Genomic DNA, 23902 nt, shown 5'->3' on the forward strand with positions numbered 1-23902 from the left:
CTCTGTCCTTCTCTATCTGTGTCTGTGTGTCTCTCTATGTGTGTGTCTATCTCTGTGTGTGTCTATCTCTGTGTGTGTCTCTGTGTGTCTCTATCTCTGTCTGTGTCTCTATCTCTGTGTGCATCTCTAAAGTTGTTTGCTCTCGTCGTCTCCTCTCCTAGTTGTCTATCCTTGTTTCCTCTCCTTGTCTCCTCTATAAAGACTCGCCACTCCAGACTTCAGAATCAAATCACTTTATTATTAAACCAAGAGAAACCATAGAAACCAATAAACTACTCTTGATTGGTTCGGTCCTTTACAGCTCGTCTTTAGACGTCTCATTGGCTGGCGGTGGCGATGACTCATCAGTGACCTGTCAGAAGGAGAGAGGGGATTGGTCAAGAGAGCTGTAGTGGGAGGGGTTTGTATTAACAGTGACAGGGGATTGGTCAGAAGAGCTTAGAGTGGGAGGGGTTTGCATAATTAGTCACCTCCTCTTCATCATCCTCCTCTTCCACCTTCGGAAGCTGTCCTCCATTGTCCAGGAACATAGCAAACGTCTCCAAGTCTCTGGTCCCACTGTACTCTACCTCCTACACACACGCACACAGAGAGAGACATAGGGTATTGTTATAGTAGACAGACTTTCAGGTGTGACTGGTTTTTATCATGATGCCTGACTGTTCAAATCTCTTCCTCATTGCTCTCCAACACACAGACACACACACACAAGTTTGTGATAGAGGTGTGACAGTGTAGTCTTTCTATCCTTCCGATAGATTGTGTGTGACTCCCTCCAGGGTCAGAGGATAAGGGTTAAAGGTTACCTTGCTGTCTTCTCCAGCAGGGTAGTATCGTAGTGTAGGGAAGCCAGACACAGAAACTCCCTCCACCTCATTGGTCGTGGCGTCCATCTTGGCAATGATGATGTCATCCCGGTCAGCGTACTTCTCTGCCAGCTTCTCCCAGACTGGAGCCAGCTCTTTACAGTGACCGCACCATGGGGCATCTACACACAGGCACACTATCTTCAGCTAACGTTCGCTAGCTAGTTAGGGTTTGGGTTACTTCTCTGCCAGCTTCTCCCAGACTGGAGCCAGCTCCTTACAGTGACCGCACCATGGGGCATCTACACACAGGCACACTATCTTTAGCTAACGTTCGCTAGCTAGCTCAACTTACACTTAGCTAGCTACTAGCGACAGGTAACTGGCTAAATAGAGGGAACACCACTAGCGACAGGTAACAGGTAACTGGCTAAATAGAGGAAACACCACTAGCGACAGGTAACTGGCTAAATAGAGGAAACACCACTAGCGACAGGTAACTGGCTAAATAGAGGAAACACCACTAGCGACAGGTAACTGGCTAAATAGAGGAAACACCACTAGCGACAGGTAACTGGCTAAATAGAGGAAACACCACTAGCGACAGGTAACTGGCTAAATAGAGGAAACACCACTAGCGACAGGTAACTGGCTAAATAGAGGAAACACCACTAGCGACAGGTAACTGGCTAAATAGAGGAAACACCACTAGCGACAGGTAACTGGCTAAATAGAGGAAACACCACTAGCGACAGGTAACTGGCTAAATAGAGGAAACACCACTAGCGACAGGTAACTGGCTAAATAGAGGAAACACCACTAGCGACAGGTAACTGGCTAAATAGAGGAAACACCACTAGCGACAGGTAACTGGCTAAATAGAGGAAACACCACTAGCGACAGGTAACTGGCTAAATAGAGGAAACACCACTAGCGACAGGTAACTGGCTAAATAGAGGAAACACCACTAGCGACAGGTAACTGGCTAAATAGAGGAAACACCACTAGCGACAGGTAACTGGCTAAATAGAGGAAACACCACTAGCGACAGGTAACTGGCTAAATAGAGGAAACACCACTAGCGACAGGTAACAGGTAACTGGCTAAATAGAGGGAACACCACTAGCGACAGGTAACAGGTAACTGGCTAAATAGAGGAAACACTACTAGCGACAGGTAACTGGCTAAATAGAGGAAACACCACTAGCGACAGGTAACAGGCTAAATAGAGGAAACACCACTAGCGACAGGTAACAGGTAACTGGCTAAATAGAGGAAACACTACTAGCGACAGGTAACTGGCTAAATAGAGGAAACACCACTAGCGACAGGTAACTGGCTAAATAGAGGGAACACCACTAGCGACAGGTAACAGGTAACTGGCTAAATAGAGGAAACACCACTAGCGACAGGTAACAGGCTAAATAGAGGAAACACCACTAGCGACAGGTAACAGGTAACTGGCTAAATAGAGGAAACACTACTAGCGACAGGTAACTGGCTAAATAGAGGAAACACCACTAGCGACAGGTAACTGGCTAAATAGAGGGAACACCACTAGCGACAGGTAACAGGTAACTGGCTAAATAGAGGAAACACCACTAGCGACAGGTAACAGGTAACTGGCTAAATAGAGGGAACACCACTAGCGACAGGTAACAGGTAACTGGCTAAATAGAGGAAACACTACTAGCGACAGGTAACTGGTAACTGGCTAAATAGAGGAAACACCACTAGCGACAGGAAACAGGTAACTGGCTAAATAGAGGGAACACCACTAGCGACAGGGAACTGGTAACTGGCTAAATAGAGGAAACACCACTAGCGACAGGTAACAGGTAACTGGCTAAATAGAGGAAACACCACTAGCGACAGGTAACAGGTAACTGGCTAAATAGAGGAAACACCACTAGCGACAGGTAACAGGTAACTGGCTAAATAGAGGAAACACCACTAGCGACAGGTAACAGGTAACTGGCTAAATAGAGGAAACACCACTAGCGACAGGTAACAGGTAACTGGCTAAATAGAGGAAACACCACTAGCGACAGGTAACAGGTAACTGGCTAAATAGAGGAAACACCACTAGCGACAGGTAACAGGTAACTGGCTAAATAGAGGAAACACCACTAGCGACAGGTAACAGGTAACTGGCTAAATAGAGGAAACACCACTAGCGACAGGTAACAGGTAACTGGCTAAATAGAGGAAACACCACTAGCGACAGGTAACAGGTAACTGGCTAAATAGAGGAAACACCACTAGCGACAGGTAACAGGTAACAGGCTAAATAGAGGAAACACCACTAGCGACAGGTAACAGGCTAAATAGAGGAAACACCACTAGCGACAGGTAACAGGCTAAATAGAGGAAACACCACTAGCGACAGGTAACAGGTAACTGGCTAAATAGAGGAAACACCACTAGCGACAGGTAACAGGTAACAGGCTAAATAGAGGAAACACCACTAGCGACAGGTAACAGGCTAAATAGAGGAAACACCACTAGCGACAGGTAACAGGCTAAATAGAGGAAACACCACTAGCGACAGGTAACTGGCTAAATAGAGGAAACACCACTAGCGACAGGTAACTGGCTAAATAGAGGAAACACCACTAGCGACAGGTAACAGGCTAAATAGAGGAAACACCACTAGCGACAGGTAACAGGTAACTGGCTAAATAGAGGAAACACCACTAGCGACAGGTAACAGGGAGCTGGCTAAATAGAGGGAACACCACTAGCGACAGGTAACTGGCTAAATAGAGGAAACACCACTAGCGACAGGTAACAGGTAACTGGCTAAATAGAGGAAACACCACTAGCGACAGGTAACAGGTAACCGGCTAAATAGAGGAAACACCACTAGCGACAGGTAACAGGGAACTGGCTAAATAGAGGGAACACCACTAGCGACAGGTAACTGGCTAAATAGAGGGAACACCACTAGCGACAGGTAACAGGTAACTGGCTAAATAGAGGAAACACTACTAGCAACAGGTAACTGGCTAAATAGAGGAAACACCACTAGCGACAGGTAACAGGCTAAATAGAGGAAACACCACTAGCGACAGGTAACAGGTAACTGGCTAAATAGAGGAAACACTACTAGCGACAGGTAACTGGCTAAATAGAGGAAACACCACTAGCGACAGGTAACTGGCTAAATAGAGGGAACACCACTAGCGACAGGTAACAGGTAACTGGCTAAATAGAGGAAACACCACTAGCGACAGGTAACAGGCTAAATAGAGGAAACACCACTAGCGACAGGTAACAGGTAACTGGCTAAATAGAGGAAACACTACTAGCGACAGGTAACTGGCTAAATAGAGGGAACACCACTAGCGACAGGTAACAGGTAACTGGCTAAATAGAGGAAACACCACTAGCGACAGGTAACAGGTAACTGGCTAAATAGAGGGAACACCACTAGCGACAGGTAACAGGTAACTAGCTAAATAGAGGAAACACCACTAGCGACAGGTAACTGGCTAAATAGAGGGAACACCACTAGCGACAGGTAACAGGTAACTGGCTAAATAGAGGAAACACTACTAGCGACAGGTAACTGGTAACTGGCTAAATAGAGGAAACACCACTAGCGACAGGAAACAGGTAACTGGCTAAATAGAGGGAACACCACTAGCGACAGGTAACAGGTAACAGGCTAAATAGAGGAAACACCACTAGCGACAGGTAACAGGTAACTGGCTAAATAGAGGAAACACCACTAGCGACAGGTAACAGGTAACTGGCTAAATAGAGGGAACACCACTAGGGACAGGTAACAGGTAACTGGCTAAATATAGGAAACACTACTAGCGACAGGTAACTGGCTAAATAGAGGAAACACCACTAGCGACAGGTAACAGGCTAAATAGAGGAAACACCACTAGCGACGGGTAACAGGTAACTGGCTAAATAGAGGGAACACCACTAGCGACAGGTAACAGGTAACAGGCTAAATATAGGAAACACCACTAGCGACAGGGAACAGGTAACTGGCTAAATAGAGGAAACACCACTAGCGACAGGTAACAGGTAACTGGCTAAATAGAGGAAACACCACTAGCGACAGGTAACAGGTAACTGGCTAAATAGAGGAAACACCACTAGCGACAGGTAACAGGGAACTGGCTAAATAGAGGGAACACCACTAGCGACAGGTAACTGGCTAAATAGAGGAAACACCACTAGCGACAGGTAACAGGTAACTGGATAAATAGAGGAAACACCACTAGCGACAGGTAACAGGTAACAGGCTAAATAGAGGAAACACCACTAGCGACAGGTAACAGGGAACTGGCTAAATAGAGGGAACACCACTAGCGACAGGTAACAGGTAACTGGCTAAATAGAGGGAACACCACTAGCGACAGGTAACAGGTAACTGGCTAAATAGAGGGAACACCACTAGCGACAGGTAACTGGCTAAATAGAGGGAACACCACTAGCGACAGGTAACAGGTAACTGGCTAAATAGAGGAAACACTACTAGCGACAGGTAACTGGCTAAATAGAGGAAACACCACTAGCGACAGGTAACAGGCTAAATAGAGGAAACACCACTAGCGACAGGTAACAGGCTAAATAGAGGAAACACCACTAGCGACAGGTAACAGGTAACAGGCTAAATAGAGGAAACACCACTAGCGACAGGTAACAGGGAACTGGCTAAATAGAGGAAACACCACTAGCGACAGGTAACAGGTAACTGGCTAAATAGAGGAAACACCACTAGCGACAGGTAACAGGGAACTGGCTAAATAGAGGGAACACCACTAGCGACAGGTAACAGGTAACTGGCTAAATAGAGGGAACACCACTAGCGACAGGTAACAGGTAACTGGCTAAATAGAGGGAACACCACTAGCGACAGGTAACTGGCTAAATAGAGGGAACACCACTAGCGACAGGTAACAGGTAACTGGCTAAATAGAGGAAACACCACTAGCGACAGGTAACAGGTAACTGGCTAAATAGAGGAAACACCACTAGCGACAGGGAACTGGTAACTGGCTAAATAGAGGAAACACCACTAGCGACAGGTAACAGGTAACTGGCTAAATAGAGGAAACACCACTAGCGACAGGTAACTGGGAACTGGCTAAATAGAGGAAACACCACTAGCGACAGGTAACAGGTAACTGGCTAAATAGAGGAAACACCACTAGCGACAGGTAACTGGCTAAATAGAGGGAACACCACTAGCGACAGGTAACTGGCAAAATAGAGGAAACACCACTAGCGACAGGTAACTGGCAAAATAGAGGAAACACCACTAGCGACAGGTAACAGGTAACTGGCTAAATAGAGGAAACACCAAGATGGTGGGTTAATAAGTCTTCACCACGACGACCAGCCAAACAGCTTCACCTCAGATTCTACAGGTGTCTGGAACTCTGTCGGAGGGATGCGACACCATTCTTTCACAATAAAGAGTTTTTTTGTTGACGTTGGAAAACACTGACTCCGCCCTTCCAGAACCGTAAGTGTTCAATTGTAGCTCTGGTGACTGAGACGGCCATGGCATATGGTTTACATCATTCAGCGACCACTCATACCCTGTGGATGGGGGCAGTGTCATCCTATGGGAGCAGAGCCACGGTGGCCAAAATAATGGCCTGCCCAGCATTCTTATACGTGACCCTAAGCATGATGGGATGTTAATTGCTTAATTAACTCAGGAACCACACCTGCACACCTGCTTTCAATATACTTTGTATCCTCATTTACTCAAGTGCTTCCTTTATTTTAGCAGTAATCTGTAGTACAGAGAGGATTTATTATGCCACGCCTTGGACGTAGAACTGCTGATGATTGATACAGGAATAGTTGACTTACAGAACTCTACGAAGACATTCTTGTTGTTGTCGAGGGCGACAGCCTCAAAGTTCTTCCCGACCAGAACTTTAACGGGTCCTTTATCCCAGTCTTCTGGTACCTCCTCGCTCAGCAGGTGAGACTGTAACCACAACACACAGTTATACTCTAACCTCTAACCCCTGACCTCTAACCCATAACCTCTAACCCCTGACCTCTAACCCATAACCTCTCATCTCTAACTCTTGACCACTAATCTCTGATCTCTAACCCCTGACCACTAACCTCTAACCCCTGACCTCTAACCTTAAACTCCTGACCCCTAACCCCTGACCCTTATCCCAGTCCTCAGGTACATCCTCACTGAGAAAGTGGGCCTGGAACCATAACAAACAATTAGACCCTAATCCTGACCTCTAAACTTTACACCCTGTGTGGCTGTAGGGGTACGTGGGAGTATTGTGATTGGCTAGCTCTAGCAGTAGGAGTGATGTGACTGGCTAGCTCTAGTAGTAGGAGTGATGTGACTGGCTAGCTCTATTAGTAGGAGTGATGTGACTGGCTAGCTCTAGTAGTAGGAGTGATGTGATTGGCTAGCTCTAGTAGTAGGGGTGATGTGATTGGCTAGCTCTAGTAGTAGGGGTGATGTGATTGGCTAGCTCTAGTAGTAGGGGTGATGTGATACGTTGGCAGTAGGGTCAGGAATGATGTGAATGACTAGCTCTAGTAGTAGGAGTGATGTGATTGGCTAGCTCTAGTAGTAGGAGTGATGTGATTGGCTAAGTCTAGTAGTAGGAGTGATGTGATTGGCTAAGTCTAGTAGCAGGAGTGATGGGATTGGCTAAGTCTAGTAGTAGGAGTGATATGATACGTTGGCAGTATGGTCAGGAGTGATGGGATTGGCTAAGTCTAGTAGTATGTGTTATGTGATTAGCTAGCGCTAGTAGTAGGAGTGATATGATTGTTTGGGTGATTGTTTACCTTCACGGTTCCGTCCAGAACTCCCTGACAGAACGTTTGGAGTGTGGCGGCCTTTATCTGTCCAATCAGAGCGAACTTCTTGGCGGTGTCGGTGTTGATGATGCGTACAGCGGGGGCGTCGCCCTCAGAAAGACCGAAGTACTTCAGGACATGACTGACTGGTCCCGTTACATCTATAATTATGAACAATACCTACACACACACACACACACACACACACACACACACACACACACACACACACACACACACACACACACACACACACACACACACACACACACACACACACACACACGTCAATGCCCATACCAAGGAAAACCTTGAAAAACCATGACAATCTGCTGATGAACAATGTACTGAATATAGTAGTATACTGTATATAGTAGTGTGTAGTAGTATAGTGTAGTAGTATACTGTATATAGTAGTAGTAGTATACTTTATATAGTGGTGTGTAGTAGTAGTGTACTGTATATAGCAGTGTGTAGTAGTAGTATACTTTATATAGTAGTGTGTAGTAGTAGTATACTGTATATAGTAGTAGTAGTATACTGTATATAGTAGTGTGTAGTAGAATACTGTAGTAGTATACTGTATATTTTTTTAAATTATTTTTATTTCACCTTTATTTAACCAGGTTAACCAGGTAGACTAGTTGAGAACTGCGACCTGGCCAAGATAAAGCGTAGCAATTCGACACATACAACAACACAGAGTTACACATGGAATAAACAAAACATACAGTCAATAATACAGTAGAACAAAAGAAAACAAAAAGTCTATATACAGTGAGTGCAAATGAGGTAAGTTAGGAAATAAATAGGCCATGGTGGCGAAGTAATTACAATATAGCAATTAAACACTGGAATGGTAGATCGGCAGAAGATGAATGTGCAGGTAGAGATACTGGGGTGCAAAGGAGCAAAATAAATAAATAAATACCAGTATGGGGATGAGATAGGTAGATAGATGGGCTGTTTACAGATGGGCTATGTACAGGTGCAGTGATCTGTAAGCTGCTCTGACAGCTGGTGCTTAAAGCTAGTGAGGGAGATGTGAGTCTCCAGCTTCAGAGATTTTTGCAATTTGTTCCAGTTATGGGCAGCAGAGAACTGGAAGGAAAGACGACCAAAGGAGGAATTGGCTTTGGGGGTGACCAGTGAGATATACCTGCTGGAGCGCGTGCTACGAGTGGGTGCTGCTATGGTGACCAGTAAGCTGAGATAAGGCGGGGCTTTACGTAGCAGAGACTTGTAGATAACCTGTAGCCAGTGGGTTTGGTGACGAGTATGAAGTGAGGGCCAACCAACGAGAGCGTACAGGTAGTAGTGTATGGGGCTTTGGTGACAAAACGGATGGCACTGTGATAGACTGCATCCAGTTTGTTGAGTAGAGTGTTGGAGGCTATTTTATAGATGACATCACCGAAGTCGAGGATCGGTAGGATGGTCAGTTTTACGAGGGTATGTTTGGCAGCATGAGTGAAGGATGCTTTGTTGCGATATAGGAAGCCGATTCTAGATTTAATTTTGGATTGGAGATGCTTAATGTGAGTCTGGAAGGAGAGTTTACAGTCTAACCAGACACCCAGGTAAGTCAGAGCGGTCCAGAGTAGTGATGCTGGACGGGCGAGCAGGTGCGGGCAGTGATCGATTGAATAGCATGCATATAGTTTTACTTGCGTTTAAGAGCAGTTGGAGGCCACGGAAGGAGAGTTGTATGGCATTGAAGCTCGTCTGGAGGTTAGTTAACACAGTGTCCAAGGAGGGGCCAGAAGTATACAGAATGGTGTCGTCTTCGTATAGGTGGATCAGAGAATCACCAGCAGCAAGAGCAACATCATTGATGTATACAGAAAAGAGAGTCGGCCCAAGAATTGAACCCTGTGGCACACCCATAGAGACTGTCAGAGGTCCGGACAACAGGCCCTCCGATTTGACACACTGAACTCTATCAGAGAAGTAGTTGGTAAACCAGGCGAGGCAATCATTTGAGAAACCAAGGCTGTCGAGTCTGCCAATAAGAATGTTGTGATTGACAGAGTCGAAAGCCTTGGCCAGGTCGATGAATATGGCTGCACAGTAATGTCTCTTATCGATGGCTGTTATGATGTCGTTTAGAACCTAGAGCGTGGCTTAGGTGCACCCATGACCAGCTCTGAAACCAGATTGCATAGCGGAGAAGGTATGGTGGGATTCGAAATGGTCAGTAATCTGTTTGTTAACTTGGCTTTCAAAGACCTTAGAAAGACAGGTTAGGATAGATATACTGTAGGTCTGTAGCAATTTGGGTCTAGAGTGTCTCCCCCTTTGAAGAGGGGATCTTTGGGAATCTCAGACGATACGAAAGAGAGGTTGAACAGGCTAGTAATAGGGGTTGCAACAATTTTGGCAGATAATTTTAGAAAGAGAGGGTCCAGATTGTCTAGCCCAGATTGGCAGTTAAGTTCCTAGGCCGTCATTGAAAATAAGAATTTGTTCTTAACTGACTTGCCTAGTTAAATAAATGTAAAACAAAATAATTCACTGCCCCATTGGAGATGTTAGGCCGACAGGAGGCAGTTTAATTCACTGCCCCGTTGGAGATGTTAGGCCGACAGGAGGCAGTTTAATTCACTGCCCCGTTGGAGATGTTAGGCCGACAGGAGGCGGTTTAATTCACTGCCCCGTTGGAGATGTTAGGCCGACAGGAGGCAGTTTAATTCACAGCCCCGTTGGAGATGTTAGGCCGAGAGGAGGCAGTTTAATTCACTGCCCCGTTGGAGATGTTAGGCCGACAGGAGGCAGTTTAATTCACTGCCCCGTTGGAGATGTTAGGCCGACAGGAGGCAGTTTAATTCACTGCCCCGTTGGAGATGTTAGGCCGAGAGGAGGCAGTTTAATTCACTGCCCCGTTGGAGATGTTAGGCCGACAGGAGGCAGTTTAATTCACTGCCCCGTTGGAGATGTTAGGCCGACAGGAGGCAGTTTAATTCACTGCCCCGTTGGAGATGTTAGGCCGACAGGAGGCAGTTTAATTCACTGCCCCGTTGGAGATGTTAGTCCGACAGGAGGCAGTTTAATTCACTGCCCCGTTGGAGATGTTAGGCCGACAGGAGGCAGTTTAATTCACTGCCCCGTTGGAGATGTTAGGCCGACAGGAGGCAGTTTAATTCACTGCCCCGTTGGAGATGTTAGGCCGACAGGAGGCAGTTTAATTCACTGCCCCGTTGGAGATGTTAGGCCGACAGGAGGCAGTTTAATTCACTGCCCCGTTGGAGATGTTGGGCCGACAGGAGGCAGTTTAATTCACTGCCCCGTTGGAGATGTTAGGCCGACAGGAGGCAGTTTAATTCACTGCCCCGTTGGAGATGTTAGGCCGACAGGAGGCAGTTTAATTCACTGCCCCGTTGGAGATGTTAGGCCGACAGGAGGCAGTTTAATTCACTGCCCCGTTGGAGATGTTAGGCCGATAGGAGGCAGTTTAATTCACTGCCCCGTTGGAGATGTTAGGCCGACAGGAGGCAGTTTAATCCACTGCCCTGTTGGAGATGTTAGGCCGACAGGAGGCAGTTTAATTCACTGCCCCGTTGGAGATGTTAGGCCGACAGGAGGCAGTTTAATCCACTGCCCCGTTGGAGATGTTAGGCCGACAGGAGGCAGTTTAATTCAGTGCCCCGTTGGAGATGTTAGGCCGACAGGAGGCAGTTTAATTCACTGCCCTGTTGGAGATGTTAGGCCGACAGGAGGCAGTTTAATTCAAATAAAATAAAATAAAATTTTATTTGTCACATACACATGGTTAGCAGATGTTAATGCGAGTGTAGCGAAATTCACTGCCCCAAGCGAGATGTTAGGAGTTCATATCAAATCTGAGCAGCTGAATGATCACTGCAGCTGTACATAGTCCATCTGGAAATAGCCCATCTACCTACCTCATCCCCATACTGTTTTGAGTTACTTTTCTTCTCTTTTGCACACCAGTATCTCTACTTGCACATCATCATCAGCTCATCTATCACTCCAGTGTTAATCTGCTAAATTGTAATTACTTAACTACTATGGCCTATTTATTATTTTATTGCCTCCTCACGCCATTTGCTTTCTTTTTTTCCCATTGTGTTATTGACTGTACACTATATATAGATGTTTCCATTGTGTTATTGACTGTATGTTTTGTTTACTCCATGTGTTACTCTGTGTTGTTTGTGTCGCACTGCTTTGCTTTATCTTGGCCAGGTCGCAGTTGTAAATGAGAACTTGTTCTCAACTAACCTACCTGGTTAAATAAAGGGTTAGGGTTATATATATAAATACCTGGTTAAATAAAGGGTTAGGGTTATATATATAAATACCTGGTTAAATAAAGGGTTAGGGTTATATATATAAATACCTGGTTAAATAAAGGGTTAGGGTTATATATATAAATACCTGGTTAAATAAAGGTGAAATGAATAAAATAAAAAAATGACTGGAGATCAAATTTGAATATTGAAAAAATGTTGCATATGTCAGAGAGACAGACAGGTTTATACAAATCTCTGCTGTTGAGAACTAAATGACAGTCTAAAAGACTAGTGGAGATCAAGTTTATAAATTGCCTGGCCGGGCTGAAGAGGCAGTGGATTGCGGAGTCAGATGGAACATAGACATTTTAACATCATAGATTTAGCCGGTGGTAACTTGTGGAATAGACGCCGGCTGGAATGCGGTTTTAACCAATCAGGATTAGACCCATCCATTATATAAATGTATAGCAGTATTTCTATAGTTGTGTATAGTATAATACCTTGCCCTTGAAGTCCCTGGCCACGGTGCTGTATTCAGTCAGAAGGCTCTTCTGCTCCTGGACTGTAGAGTTGATGAACAGGAGGGTGTGGGTGTGAACCTTTGAACCAAAGATCTTATCTGCATTCTGCAGGATAGACAGACACAACACACTCAATAGGCTGTGTTTATGTGTGTGTATGTGTGTGTGTGTATGTGTATGTGTATGTGTATGTGTATGTGTATGTGTATGTGTATGTGTATGTGTATGTGTATGTGTATGTGTATGTGTATGTGTTCGTGTGTGTGTGTGTGTGTGTGTGTGTACCTGCTCGTTGAACTCTATGACCAGCTCCAGACTGTTGGTCCTGATGAAGACAGTCAGCTCCTCTTTACCCACCTTCTCCTCCTCAGACACAGACAGGTCTACCCTGCCCTCGTCAAACTAACACACACACACACACACACACACACACACACACACACACACACACACACACACACACACACACACACACACACACACACACACACACACACACACACACATTAGAGGTCAGGGGTTAGCGGTCAGGGGCTAGAGGTCAGGGGTTAGAGGTCAGGGGTTAGAGGTCAGAGCTCCTCACCTTCTTGAACAGCACCACTCTGTTGTTCTTTACTTCATATTTCTGGAAGACCTCTGGACTGGTTGTCACCCCGAACACCATGTCAACCATCTCCATGGCAACACTATAGAACACCTTGACCTCCTCACTCTCCAGACTCTGGTGGACAGATCAGATAGACAGATAGATTATATATAGAGCAGACAGACAGACAGACAGACATCTGTACTAGACACATGGGCTCTGATATGAAACAGGAACAATACGTAAAATTTAGTTTCAAACATATTGGTGTGATTTGGTTTAGAGGATGAATCAATGCGATACGACTCGATGCACTAACATTTGGTTAGATTAGAGGATGAATCGATGCGATACGACTTGATGCACTAACATTTGGTTAGATTAGAGGATGAATCGATGCGATACGACTCGATGCACCAACATGTGGTTAGATTAGAGGATAAATGGATACGGTTTGTTTCGATGCGATACGACTCGATGCACTAACATTTGGTTAGATTAGAGGATGAATCGATGCGATACGACTCGATGCACTAACATTTGGTTAGATTAGAGGATGAATCGATGCGATACGACTCGATGCACTAACATTTGGTTAGATTAGAGGAAGAATCGATACGGTTTGTTTCGATGCGATAGGACTCGATGCACTAACATTTGGTTAGTTAAGAACACCTTCCTAATGTTGAGTTGCACCCCCTTTTGCCCTCAGAACAGCCTCAATCCGTCAGGGCATGACTCTACAAGTTGTCGACAGTGCTCCACAGGGATGCTGGCACATGTTGACTGCAATGCTTCCCATAGTTGTGTCAAGTTGGCACCTATAACACTCACAAACCTCTACAGATGCACAATTGAGAGCATTTTTAACGGGCTGTATCACCGCCTGGTACGGCAACTGCACCTCCCGCAACTGCAGGGCTCTCCAGAGGGTCGTGCGGTCTGCCCAACGCATCACCGGGGGCAAATTAACTGCCCTCCAGGACACCTGCAGCACCCGATGTCACAGGAAGCTCAAAAAGATCATCAAGGACATCAACCACCCGAGCCACTGCCTGTTCACCCCGCTACCATCCAGAAGGCGAGGTCAGTACCCGAGCCACTGCCTGTTCACCCCGCTACCATCCAGAAGGCGAGGTCAGTACAGGTGCATCAAAGCGGGAACCGAGAGACTGAAAAACAGCTTCTATCTCAAGGCCATCAGACTGTTAAATAGCCATCACTAGCACATTAGAGGCTGCTGCCTATATACATAGACTTTAAATCACTGGCCAATTTCATAATGGTCACTTTAATAAATCTAGAATCGGCTTCCTATTTCGCAACAAGGCCTCCTTCACTCACGATGCCAAACATACCCTCGTAAAACGGACTATCCTACCGATCCTTGAATTCGGTGATGTCATTTACAAAATGGCCTCCAACACGCTACTCAGCAAATTGGATGCAGTCTATCACAGTGCCATCCGTTTTGTCACCAAAGCCCCATACACTACCCACCACTCTGACCTGTATGCTCTCGTTGGCTGGCCCTCGCTACGTATTCGTTGCCAAACCCACTGGCTCCAGGTCATCTTTTAGTCTTTACTATGTAAAGCCCCGCCTTATGTCAGCTCACTGGTCACCATAGCAACACCAACCCGTAGCATGCCCTCCAACAGGTATATTTCATTGGTCACCCCTAAAGCTAACATCTCATTTGGCCTCCTTTCCTTCCAGTTCTCTGCTGCCAATGACTGGAACAAATTGCAAAAATCACTGAAGCTGGAGTCTTATATATCCCTCTCTAACTTTAAGCATCAGCTGTCAGAGCAGCTTACCAATCATTGCACCTGTACACAGCCCATCTGTAAATAGCCAATCCAACTACCTCATCCCCATATTGTTATTTATCTTATTTCACTTTTGCAACCCAGTATTTCTTCTTGCACATCTATCACTCCAGTGTTAATGCTAAATTGTTCTATTGGTGTAGGCCTGTTTAGTTGGTATTGACCTGACTAGGGTGTTCTGATGAAGGTATGATGGCTGGTTCTATAGGTGTAGGCCTTAAAATGTTCAGATATAAGAGAAGAGGGTCAGACGCGTGAGATAGAAGGTCAGATGCGAGTTGGCAGCTCTGAAGTTGGATCGTCTTTTGAGGCTTTAAACTGTTCTTACACTGGGATTTACACTGAGAATTACACGGGGATTTACAACATTCAAATCAACTGGGAAATGGTGACGGTGAACCTGAATAATCAAAAGTAAAATCTAATGTAGATGACTGCTGTACAGACACTATAGTCTCTAGTCTAATGTTCAGACTGCTGTACAGACACTATAGTCTCTAGTCTAATGTTCAGACTGCTGTACAGACACTATAGTCTCTAGTCTAATGTTCAGACTGCTGTACAGACACTATAGTCTCTAGTCTAATGTTCAGACTGCTGTACAGACACTATAGTCTCTAGTCTAATGTTCAGACTGCTGTACAGACACTATAGTCTCTAGTCTAATGTTCAGACTGCTGTACAGACACTATAGTCTCTAGTCTAATGTTCAGACTGCTGTACAGACACTATAGTCTCTAGTCTAATGTTCAGACTGCTGTACAGACACTATAGTCTCTAGTCTAATGTTCAGACTGCTGTACAGACACTATAGTCTCTAGTCTAATGTTCAGACTGCTGTACAGACACTATAGTCTCTAGTCTAATGTTCAGACTGCTGTACAGACACTATAGTCTCTAGTCTAATGTTCAGACTGCTGTACAGACACTATAGTCTCTAGTCTAATGTTCAGACTGCTGTACAGACACTATAGTCTTTATACAGACAGACAGACAGACATACAGACGTCAGGGATTAGAGGTCAAAGGGTTAGGGTTGGGGTTGGAGACCAGGGGTCAGGGTCAGGGTTGGAGACCAGGGGTCAGGGTCAGGGTTAGGGTTGGAGACCAGGGGTCAGGGTTAGGGTTGGAGACCAGGGGTCAGGGTTAGGGTTGGAGACCAGGGCTCAGGGTTAGGGTTGGAGACCAGGGCTCAGGGTCAGGGTTGGAGACCAGGGGTCAGGGTTAGGGTTGGAGACCAGGGGTCAGGGTCAGGGTTAGGGTTGGAGACCAGGGGTCAGGGTCAGGGTTAGGGTTGGAGACCAGGGGTCATGGTTGGAGACCAGGGTTCAGGGTCAGGGTTGGAGACCAGGGGTCAGGGTCAGGGTTGGAGACCAGGGGTCAGGGTTAGGGTTGGAGACCAGGGGTCAGGGTTAGGGTTGGAGACCAGGGGTCAGGGTTAGGGTGGGAGACCAGGGGTCAGGGTCAGGGTTGGAGACCAGGGGTCAGGGTTAGGGTTGGAGACCAGGGGTCAGAGACCAGGGGTCAGGGTCAGGGTTGGAGACCAGGGGTCAGGGTCAGGGTTGGAGACCAGGGGTCAGGGTCAGGGTTAGGGTTGGAGACCAGGGGTCATGGTTGGAGACCAGGGGTCAGGGTTAGGGTTGGAGACCAGGGGTCAGGGTTAGGGTTGGAGACCAGGGGTCAGGGTTAGGGTTGGAGACCAGGGGTCAGGGTCAGGGTTGGAGACCAGGGGTCAGGGTCAGGGTTGGAGACCAGGGGTCAGAGACCAGTAGTCAGGGTCAGGGTCGGAGACCAGGGGTCAGGGTTAGGGTTGGAGACCAGGGGTCAGGGTTAGGGTTGGAGACCAGGGGTCAGGGTTAGGGTTGGAGACCAGGGGTCAGGGTTAGGGATGGAGACCAGGGGTCAGGGTCAGGGTTGGAGACCAGGGGTTAGGGATGGAGACCAGGGGTCAGGGTCAGGGTTAGAGACCAGGGGTCAGGGTTAGGGTTGGAGACCAGGGGTCAGGGTTAGGGTTGGAGACCAGGGGTCAGGGTTAGGGTTGGAGACCAGGGGTCAGGGTTAGGGTTGGAGACCAGGGGTCAGGGTTAGGGTTGGAGACCAGGGGTTAGGGTTGCAGACCAGGGGTCAGGGTTAGGGTTGGAGACCAGGGGTCAGGGTTAGGGTTGGAGACCAGGGGTTAGGGTTGGAGACCAGGGGTCAGGGTTAGAGACCAGGGGTCAGGGTCAGGGTTGGAGACCAGGGGTCAGAGACCAGTAGTCAGGGTCAGGGTCGGAGACCAGGGGTCAGGGTTAGGGTTGGAGACCAGAGGCCAGGGTTAGGGTAGGAGACCAGGGGTCAGGGTCAGGGTTGGAGACCAGGGGTCAGGGTTAGGGTTGGAGACCAGGGGTCAGGGTCAGGGTTGGAGACCAGGGGTCAGGGTCAGGGTTGGAGACCAGGGGTCAGGGTTAGGGATGGAGACCAGGGGTCAGGGTTAGGGTTGGAGACCAGGGGTCAGGGTTAGGGTTGGAGACCAGGGGTCAGGGTTAGGGTTGGAGACCAGGGGTCAGGGTTAGGGTTAGAGACCAGAGTCAGGGTCAGGGTTGGAGACCAGGGGTAAGAGACCAGTAGTCAGAGTCAGGGTTGGAGACCAGGGGTCAGGGTTAGGGTTGGAGACCAGGGGTCAGGGTTAGGGATGGAGACCAGGGGTCAGGGTCAGGGTTGGAGACCAGGGGTCAGGGTTGGAGACCAGGGGTCAGGGTCAGGGTTAGAGACCAGGGGTCAGGGTTAGGGTTGGAGACCAGGGGTCAGGGTTAGGGTTGGAGACCAGGGGTCAGGGTTAGGGTTGGAGACCAGGGGTCAGGGTTAGGGTTAGAGACCAGGGGTCAGGGTCAGGGTTGGAGACCTGGGGTCAGGGTTAGGGTTGGAGACCAGGGGTCAGGGTCAGAGACCAGGGGTCAGGGTCAGGGTCAGAGACCAGGGGTCAGGGTCAGGGTTGGAGACCAGGGGTCAGGGTTAGGGTTGGAGACCAGGGGTCAGGGTTAGGGTTAGAGACCAGAGTCAGGGTCAGGGTTGGAGACCAGGGGTCAGAGACCAGTAGTCAGAGTCAGGGTTGGAGACCAGGGGTCAGGGTTAGGGTTGGAGACCACGGGTCAGGGTCAGGGTTGGAGACCAGGGGTCAGGGTTGGAGACCAGGGTCAGTATTGGAGACCAGGGGTCAGGGTCAGGGTTGGAGACCAGGGGACAGGTTAGGGTTGGAGACCAGGGGTCAGGGTTAGGGTTGGAGACCAGGGGTCAGGGTACTCACAGTGAAGAACCCCAGCACTGTAACGTTGTGAAGGCTGATGTGTTCTGAAGCGGCATCAGTCGTCTCTAACACCACGGCACTAGGACCTGACCGCCTCTTCAACCACTGGACAATACCCTGCACTGTCCTCTTCCCTAAAACACACACAGTTTGATGGTTAGGTTTAGGGTCAGTAGGGTTAGAGGTCAGAGGTCAGTGGTCAGGGGCTAGAGGTTATTACCAGTGAAGTCGATGGGGTTGTTTCTGTCTCCGTCGGTGAACAGTTTGATGGTTGGGAAACTTCCGACATCATACTCTTCCGCCAGCTCCTTCTCCTCTGCAGCATCCACTTTAGCTAGACGGTATCCCTCGCTCTCTCCCTCCTTTCTCTCTCCCTTCAACACCCCCGCTGCCTCCACATACACCGGCTCCAACTGACGGCAGTGACCACACCACGGAGCATCTACACACACACACACACACACACACACACACACACACACACACACACACACACACACACACACACACACACACACACACACACACACAATTGCATATGGCAAATTAATGATAAAATGCAAATATACCAGATCAGATCCAGAGTCAGTTGAGGCTAAACTGGTAACCATGGTAACTCCTCATAATCTTAACCTCAGGTAGAGATAGCCCTGGTAGCCATGGTAACTCCTCCTAACCTTAACCTCAGGTAGAGGCAGCCCTGGTAACTCCTCCTAACCTTAACCTCAGGTAGAGATAGCCCTGGTAGCCATGGTAACTCCTCCTAACCTTAACCTCAGGTAGAGGCAGCCCTGGTAGCCATGGTAACTCCTCCTAACCTTAACCTCAGGTAGAGATTGCCCTGGTAACTCCTAACCTTAACCTCAGGTAGAGCTAGCCCTGGTAACTCCTCCTAACCTTAACCTCAAGTAGAGGCAGCCCTGGTAACTCCTCCTAACCTTAACCTCAGGTAGAGGTAGCCCTGGTAACTCCTAACCTTAACCTCAGGTAGAGGTAGCCCTGGTAACTCCTAACCTTAACCTCAGGTAGAGGTAGCCCTGGTAGCCCTGGTAACTCCTCCTAACCTTAACCTCAGGTAGAGGCAGTCCTGGTAACTCCTCCTAACCTTAACCTCAGGTAGAGATAGCCCTGGTAGCCCTGGTAGCTCCTCCTAACCTTAACCTCAAGTAGAGGTAGCCCTGGTAGCTCCTCCTAACCTTAACCTCAAGTAGAGGTAGCCCTGGGAGAATTTACACGTGCTACAGTTGGAGAGAACATGTGAACATTCAGCTGATAAGGGTCCTTAGTGATGACGAGTGTTAAGGTCAGGGAGTAAAACAAATAAGGGTCCTGAGAGATGACGAGGGTTAGGGTAGAGAGTCATAGAGTCATGAGGATGAAGAGAAGGTTTCAAATTAATTGTACAACTGGCCAGGATGACTAGGTGACTAACCCTAACCCAAGATGACTAGGTGACTAACCCTAACCCTAACCCAAGATGACTAGGTGACTAACCCTAACCCTAACCCAAGAGGAGTAGGTGACTAACCCTAACCCTAACCCAAGATGACTAGATGACTAACCCTAACCCAAGATGACTAGGTGACTAACCCTAACCCAAGATGACTAGGTGACTAACCCTAACCCAGATGACTAGCTGACTAACCCTAACCCTAACCCAGATGACTAGGTGACTAACCCTAACCCTAACCCAAGATGACTAGGTGACTAACCCTAACCCAAGATGACTAGGTGACTAACCCTAACCCAAGAGTACTAGATGACTAACCCTAACCCAGATGACTAGGTGACTAACCCTAACCCTAACCCAGATGACTAGATGACTAACCTTAACCCAGATGACTAGGTGACTAACCCTAACACTAACCCAAGATGACTAGATGACTAACCCTAACCCTAACCCAGATGACTAGGTGACTAACCCTAACCCAAGATGACTAGATGACTAACCCTAACCCAAGATGACTAGGTGACTAACCCTAACCCAGATGACTAGGTGACTAACCCTAACCCAGATGACTAGGTGATTAACCCTAACCCAGATGACTAGGTGATTAACCCTAACACTAACCCAAGATGACTAGGTGATTAACCCTAACCCTAACCCAGATGACTAGGTGACTAACCCTAACCCAAGATGACTGGGTGACTAACCCTAACCCAAGATGACTAGGTGACTAACCCTAACCCAAGATGACTAGATGACTAACCCTAACCCAAGATGACTGGGTGACTAACCCTAACCCAGATGACTAGGTGACTAACCCTAACCCAGATGACTAGGTGACTAACCCTAACCCTAACCCAGATGACTAGGTGACTAACCCTAACCCTAACCCAAATGACTAGGTAACTAACCCTAACCCAAGATGACTGGGTGACTAACCCTAACCAAGATGACTAGGTAACTAACCTTAACCTTCACTATGTTGCTACTCACAGAACTCAACCAGCAGGAACTTGTTTTCACTCAGGGCCCTTTGGAAGTTATTGATGTGTAGAACCATGACATCCTTCTCCTCCTCTATCTCAGTCGTTTTCTCTTTCTTCTCCGGCTCCGTCTCTTGTTCCGCTGCGTCGGTCTGTTCTGGACTGGTTTCCTCCGCCGTCTCGGTCCGGGACACATGGAGAACCAGAACCACGGCTACTAGAACCACACAGAACCGCATGGTGATGATGCTGATAGAGAATAACCCTCGTCACAAACTGTTCTGCTGGTCACACACTATCCTGTCCACTAGTCACGCAGTGTCCTGTCTCTCCTGTCCACTGGTCACACTCTGTTCTGTCTCTCCTGTCCACTGGTCACACTCTGTTCTGTCTCTCCTCTCTCCAGTCTCTCCTCTCTCCAGTCTCTCCTCTGTTCTGTCTCTCCTCTCTCCAGTCTCTCCTCTGTTCTGTCTCTCCTCTCTCCAGTCTCTCCTCTGTTCTGTCTCTCCTGTATCCAGTCTCTCCTCTGTTCTGTCTCTCCTCTCTCCAGTCTCTCCTCTGTTCTGTCTCTCCTGTCCACTGGTCACACTCTGTTCTGCATCTCCTCTGTTCTGTCTCACTGCCACACACAACTGATAACACAGTCTCCTCTGACGAGCACAACAGGTGCGTGTGTGTGTGTGTCAGAATCCTACTGGTCTCACTACCGACCAATCAGAAGCCGAATCCCAATCTTAAATGGCCAATCACAAAGTGTCACATTTCACTGGAGTAGAAATGGTAGCTCACACACACACACACGCACAAACATATATACAGTGGGGCAAAAAAGTATTTAGTCAGCCACCAATTGTGCAAGTTCTCCCACTTAAAAAGATGAGAGAGGCCTGTAATTTTCATCATGGGTACACTTCGACTATGACAGACAAAATGAGAAAAAAATCCAGAAAATCACATTGTAGGATTTTTAATGAATTTATTTGCAAATTATGGTGGGAAATAAGTATTTGGTCACCTACAAACAAGCAAGATTTCTGGCTCTCACAGACCTGTAACTTCTTCCTTAAGAGGCTCCTCTGTCCTCCACTCGTTACCTGTATTAATGGCGCCTGTTTGAACTTGTTATCAGTATAAAAGACACCTGTCCACAACCTCAAACAGTCACACTCCAAACTCCACTATGGCCAAGACCATAGAGCTGTCAAAGGACACCAGAAACAAAATTGTAGACCTGCACCAGGCTGGGAAGACTGAATCTGCAATAGGTAAGCAGCTTGGTTTGAAGAAATCAACTGTGGGAGCAATTATTAGGAAATGGAAGACATACAAGACCACTGATAATCTCCCTCGATCTGGGGCTCCACGCAAGATCTCACCCCGTGGGGTCAAAATGATCACAAGAACGGTGAGCAAAACTCCCAGAACCACACGGGGGGACCTAGTGAATGACCTGCAGAGAGCTGGGACCAAAGTAACAAAGCCTACCATCAGTAACACACTACGCCGCCAGGGACTCAAATCCTGCAGTGCCAGACATGTCCCCCTGCTTAAGCCAGTACATGTCCAGGCCCGTCTGAAGTTTGCTAGAGAGCATTTGGATGATCCAGAAGAAGATTGGAAGAATGTCATATGGTCAGATGAAACCAAAATATAACTTTTTGGTAAAAACTCAACTCGTTGTGTTTGGAGGACAAAGAATGCTGTGTTGCATCCAAAGAACACCATACCTACTGTGAAGCATGGGGGTGGAAACATCATGCTTTGGGGCTGTTTTTCTGTAATGGGACCAGGACGACTGATCCGTTTAAAGGAAAGAATGAATGGGGCCATGTATCGTGAGATTTTGAGTGAAAACCTCCTTCCATCAGCAAGGGCATTGAAGATTAAACGTGGCTGGGTCTTTCAGCATGACAATGATCCCAAACACACTGCCCGGGCAACGAAGGAGTGGCTCCGTAAGAAGCATTTCAAGGTCCTGGAGTGGCCTAGCCAGTCTCCAGATCTCAACCCCATAGAAAATCTTTGGAGGGAGTTGAAAATCTGTGTTGCCCAGCAACAGCCCCAAAACATCACTGCTCTAGAGGAGATCTGCATGGAGGAATGGGCCAATATACCAGCAACAGTGTGTAAAAACCTTGTGAAGACTTTCAGAAAACGTTTGACCTCAGTCATTGCCAACAAAGGGTATATAACAAAGTATTGAGATCAACTTTTGTTATTGACCAAATACTTATTTTCCACCATAATTTGCAAATAAATTCATTAAAAATCCTACAATGTGAATTTCTGGATTTTTCTTTCTCATTTTGTCTGTCATAGTTGAAGTGTACCTATGATTAAAATTACAGGCCTCTCTCCTCTTTTTAAGTGGGAGAACTTGCACAATTGGTGGCTGAATAAATACTTTTTTGCCCCTGTATATGCACCCAGCTACCTCCCTGTTCCCTAACACTTTATCTACAGCTACCTCCCTGTTCCTTAACACTTTATCACCAACTACTCCCTGTTCCCTAACACTTTATATACAGCTACCTCCCTGTTCCCTAATGCATAACACTTTCTATACAACTACCTCCCTGTTCCCTAACACTTTATCTACAGCTACCTACCTGTTCCCTAACACTTTATCTACAGCTACCTCCCTGTTCCTTAACACTTTATCACCAACTACCTCCCTGTTCCCTAACACTTTATATACAGCCACCTCCCTGTTCCCTAACACTTTATATACAGCTACCTCCCTGTTCCCTAATGCATAACACTTTCTATACAACTACCTCCCTGTTCCCTAACACTTTATCTACAGCTACCTACCTGTTCCCTAACACTTTATCTACAGCTACCTCCCTGTTCCCTAACACTTGATCTACAGCTACCTCCCTGTTCTCTAACACTTTAAATACAGCTACCTCCCTGTTCCCTAACACTTTATATACAGCTACCTCCCTGTTCCCTAACACTTTATATACAGCTACCTCCCTGTTCCCTAACACTTTATCTACAGCTACCTCCCTGTTCCCTAACACTTTATCTACAGCTACCTCCCTGTTCCCTAACACTTTATATACAGCTACCACCCTGTTCCCTAACACTTTATATACAGCTACCTCCCTGTTCCCTAACCCCTAACACTTTATCGACAGCTACCTCCCTGTTCCCTAACACATTATCTACAGCTAACTCCCTGTTCCCTAACGCTTTATATACAGCTACCTCCCTGTTCCCTAACCCATAACACTTTATCGACAGCTACCTCCCTGTTCCCTAACACTTTATCTACAGCTACCTCCCTGTTCCCTAACACGTTATCTACAGCTACCACCCTGTTCCCTAACACTTTATCTAAAGCTACCTCCCTGTTCCCTAACA

General features: G+C 47.2%; 1 protein-coding gene across 2 annotated transcripts; it reads right to left on the minus strand.

Moving 5' to 3' along the window:
* Window positions 1-217: 217 nt before the first annotated feature.
* LOC116361440 (protein disulfide-isomerase A2-like) lies at window positions 218-21348 on the minus strand. 2 transcript variants are annotated; one of them, XM_031815865.1, is made up of 11 exons: window positions 20544-21348; window positions 18324-18545; window positions 18104-18237; window positions 12986-13123; window positions 12688-12804; window positions 12382-12507; window positions 7614-7805; window positions 6654-6774; window positions 807-988; window positions 471-572; window positions 218-352 (listed from the first exon to the last, which is right to left on the minus strand). In XM_031815865.1, exons 1-11 carry the CDS (start codon window positions 20770-20772, stop codon window positions 296-298), a joined length of 1620 nt encoding a protein of 539 aa, XP_031671725.1. In that variant the 5' UTR covers window positions 20773-21348; the 3' UTR covers window positions 218-295. The 2 variants fall into 2 exon arrangements, with proteins under 2 accessions (XP_031671725.1, XP_031671726.1); XM_031815866.1 differs by lacking the exons at window positions 218-352; window positions 471-572; window positions 807-988 and adding an exon at window positions 1027-1108 and having other exon boundaries at window positions 20544-21138.
* Between the last annotated feature and the right edge of the window lie 2554 nt (window positions 21349-23902).

The sequence above is a fragment of the Oncorhynchus kisutch genome, unplaced genomic scaffold (assembly GCF_002021735.2).
Source record: "Oncorhynchus kisutch isolate 150728-3 unplaced genomic scaffold, Okis_V2 scaffold659, whole genome shotgun sequence".
NCBI classification, from domain to species: Eukaryota; Metazoa; Chordata; class Actinopteri; order Salmoniformes; family Salmonidae; genus Oncorhynchus; species Oncorhynchus kisutch.

Excerpts from the sequence above, each read along its gene's own strand:
- LOC116361440 (XM_031815865.1), bottom strand. The coding sequence starts at position 20,772 with ATGCGGTTCTGTGTGGTTCTAGTAGCCGTGGTTCTGGTTCTCCATGTG. Across the intron at positions 13,124-18,103 it reads CAGTGCTGGGGTTCTTCACT|AGTCTGGAGAGTGAGGAGGT; the intron begins GTGAGTACCCTG and ends TCTGTCCACCAG. Across the intron at positions 7,806-12,381 it reads CCAGGGACTTCAAGGGCAAG|GTATTGTTCATAATTATAGA; the intron begins GTATTATACTAT and ends GTGTGTGTGTAG.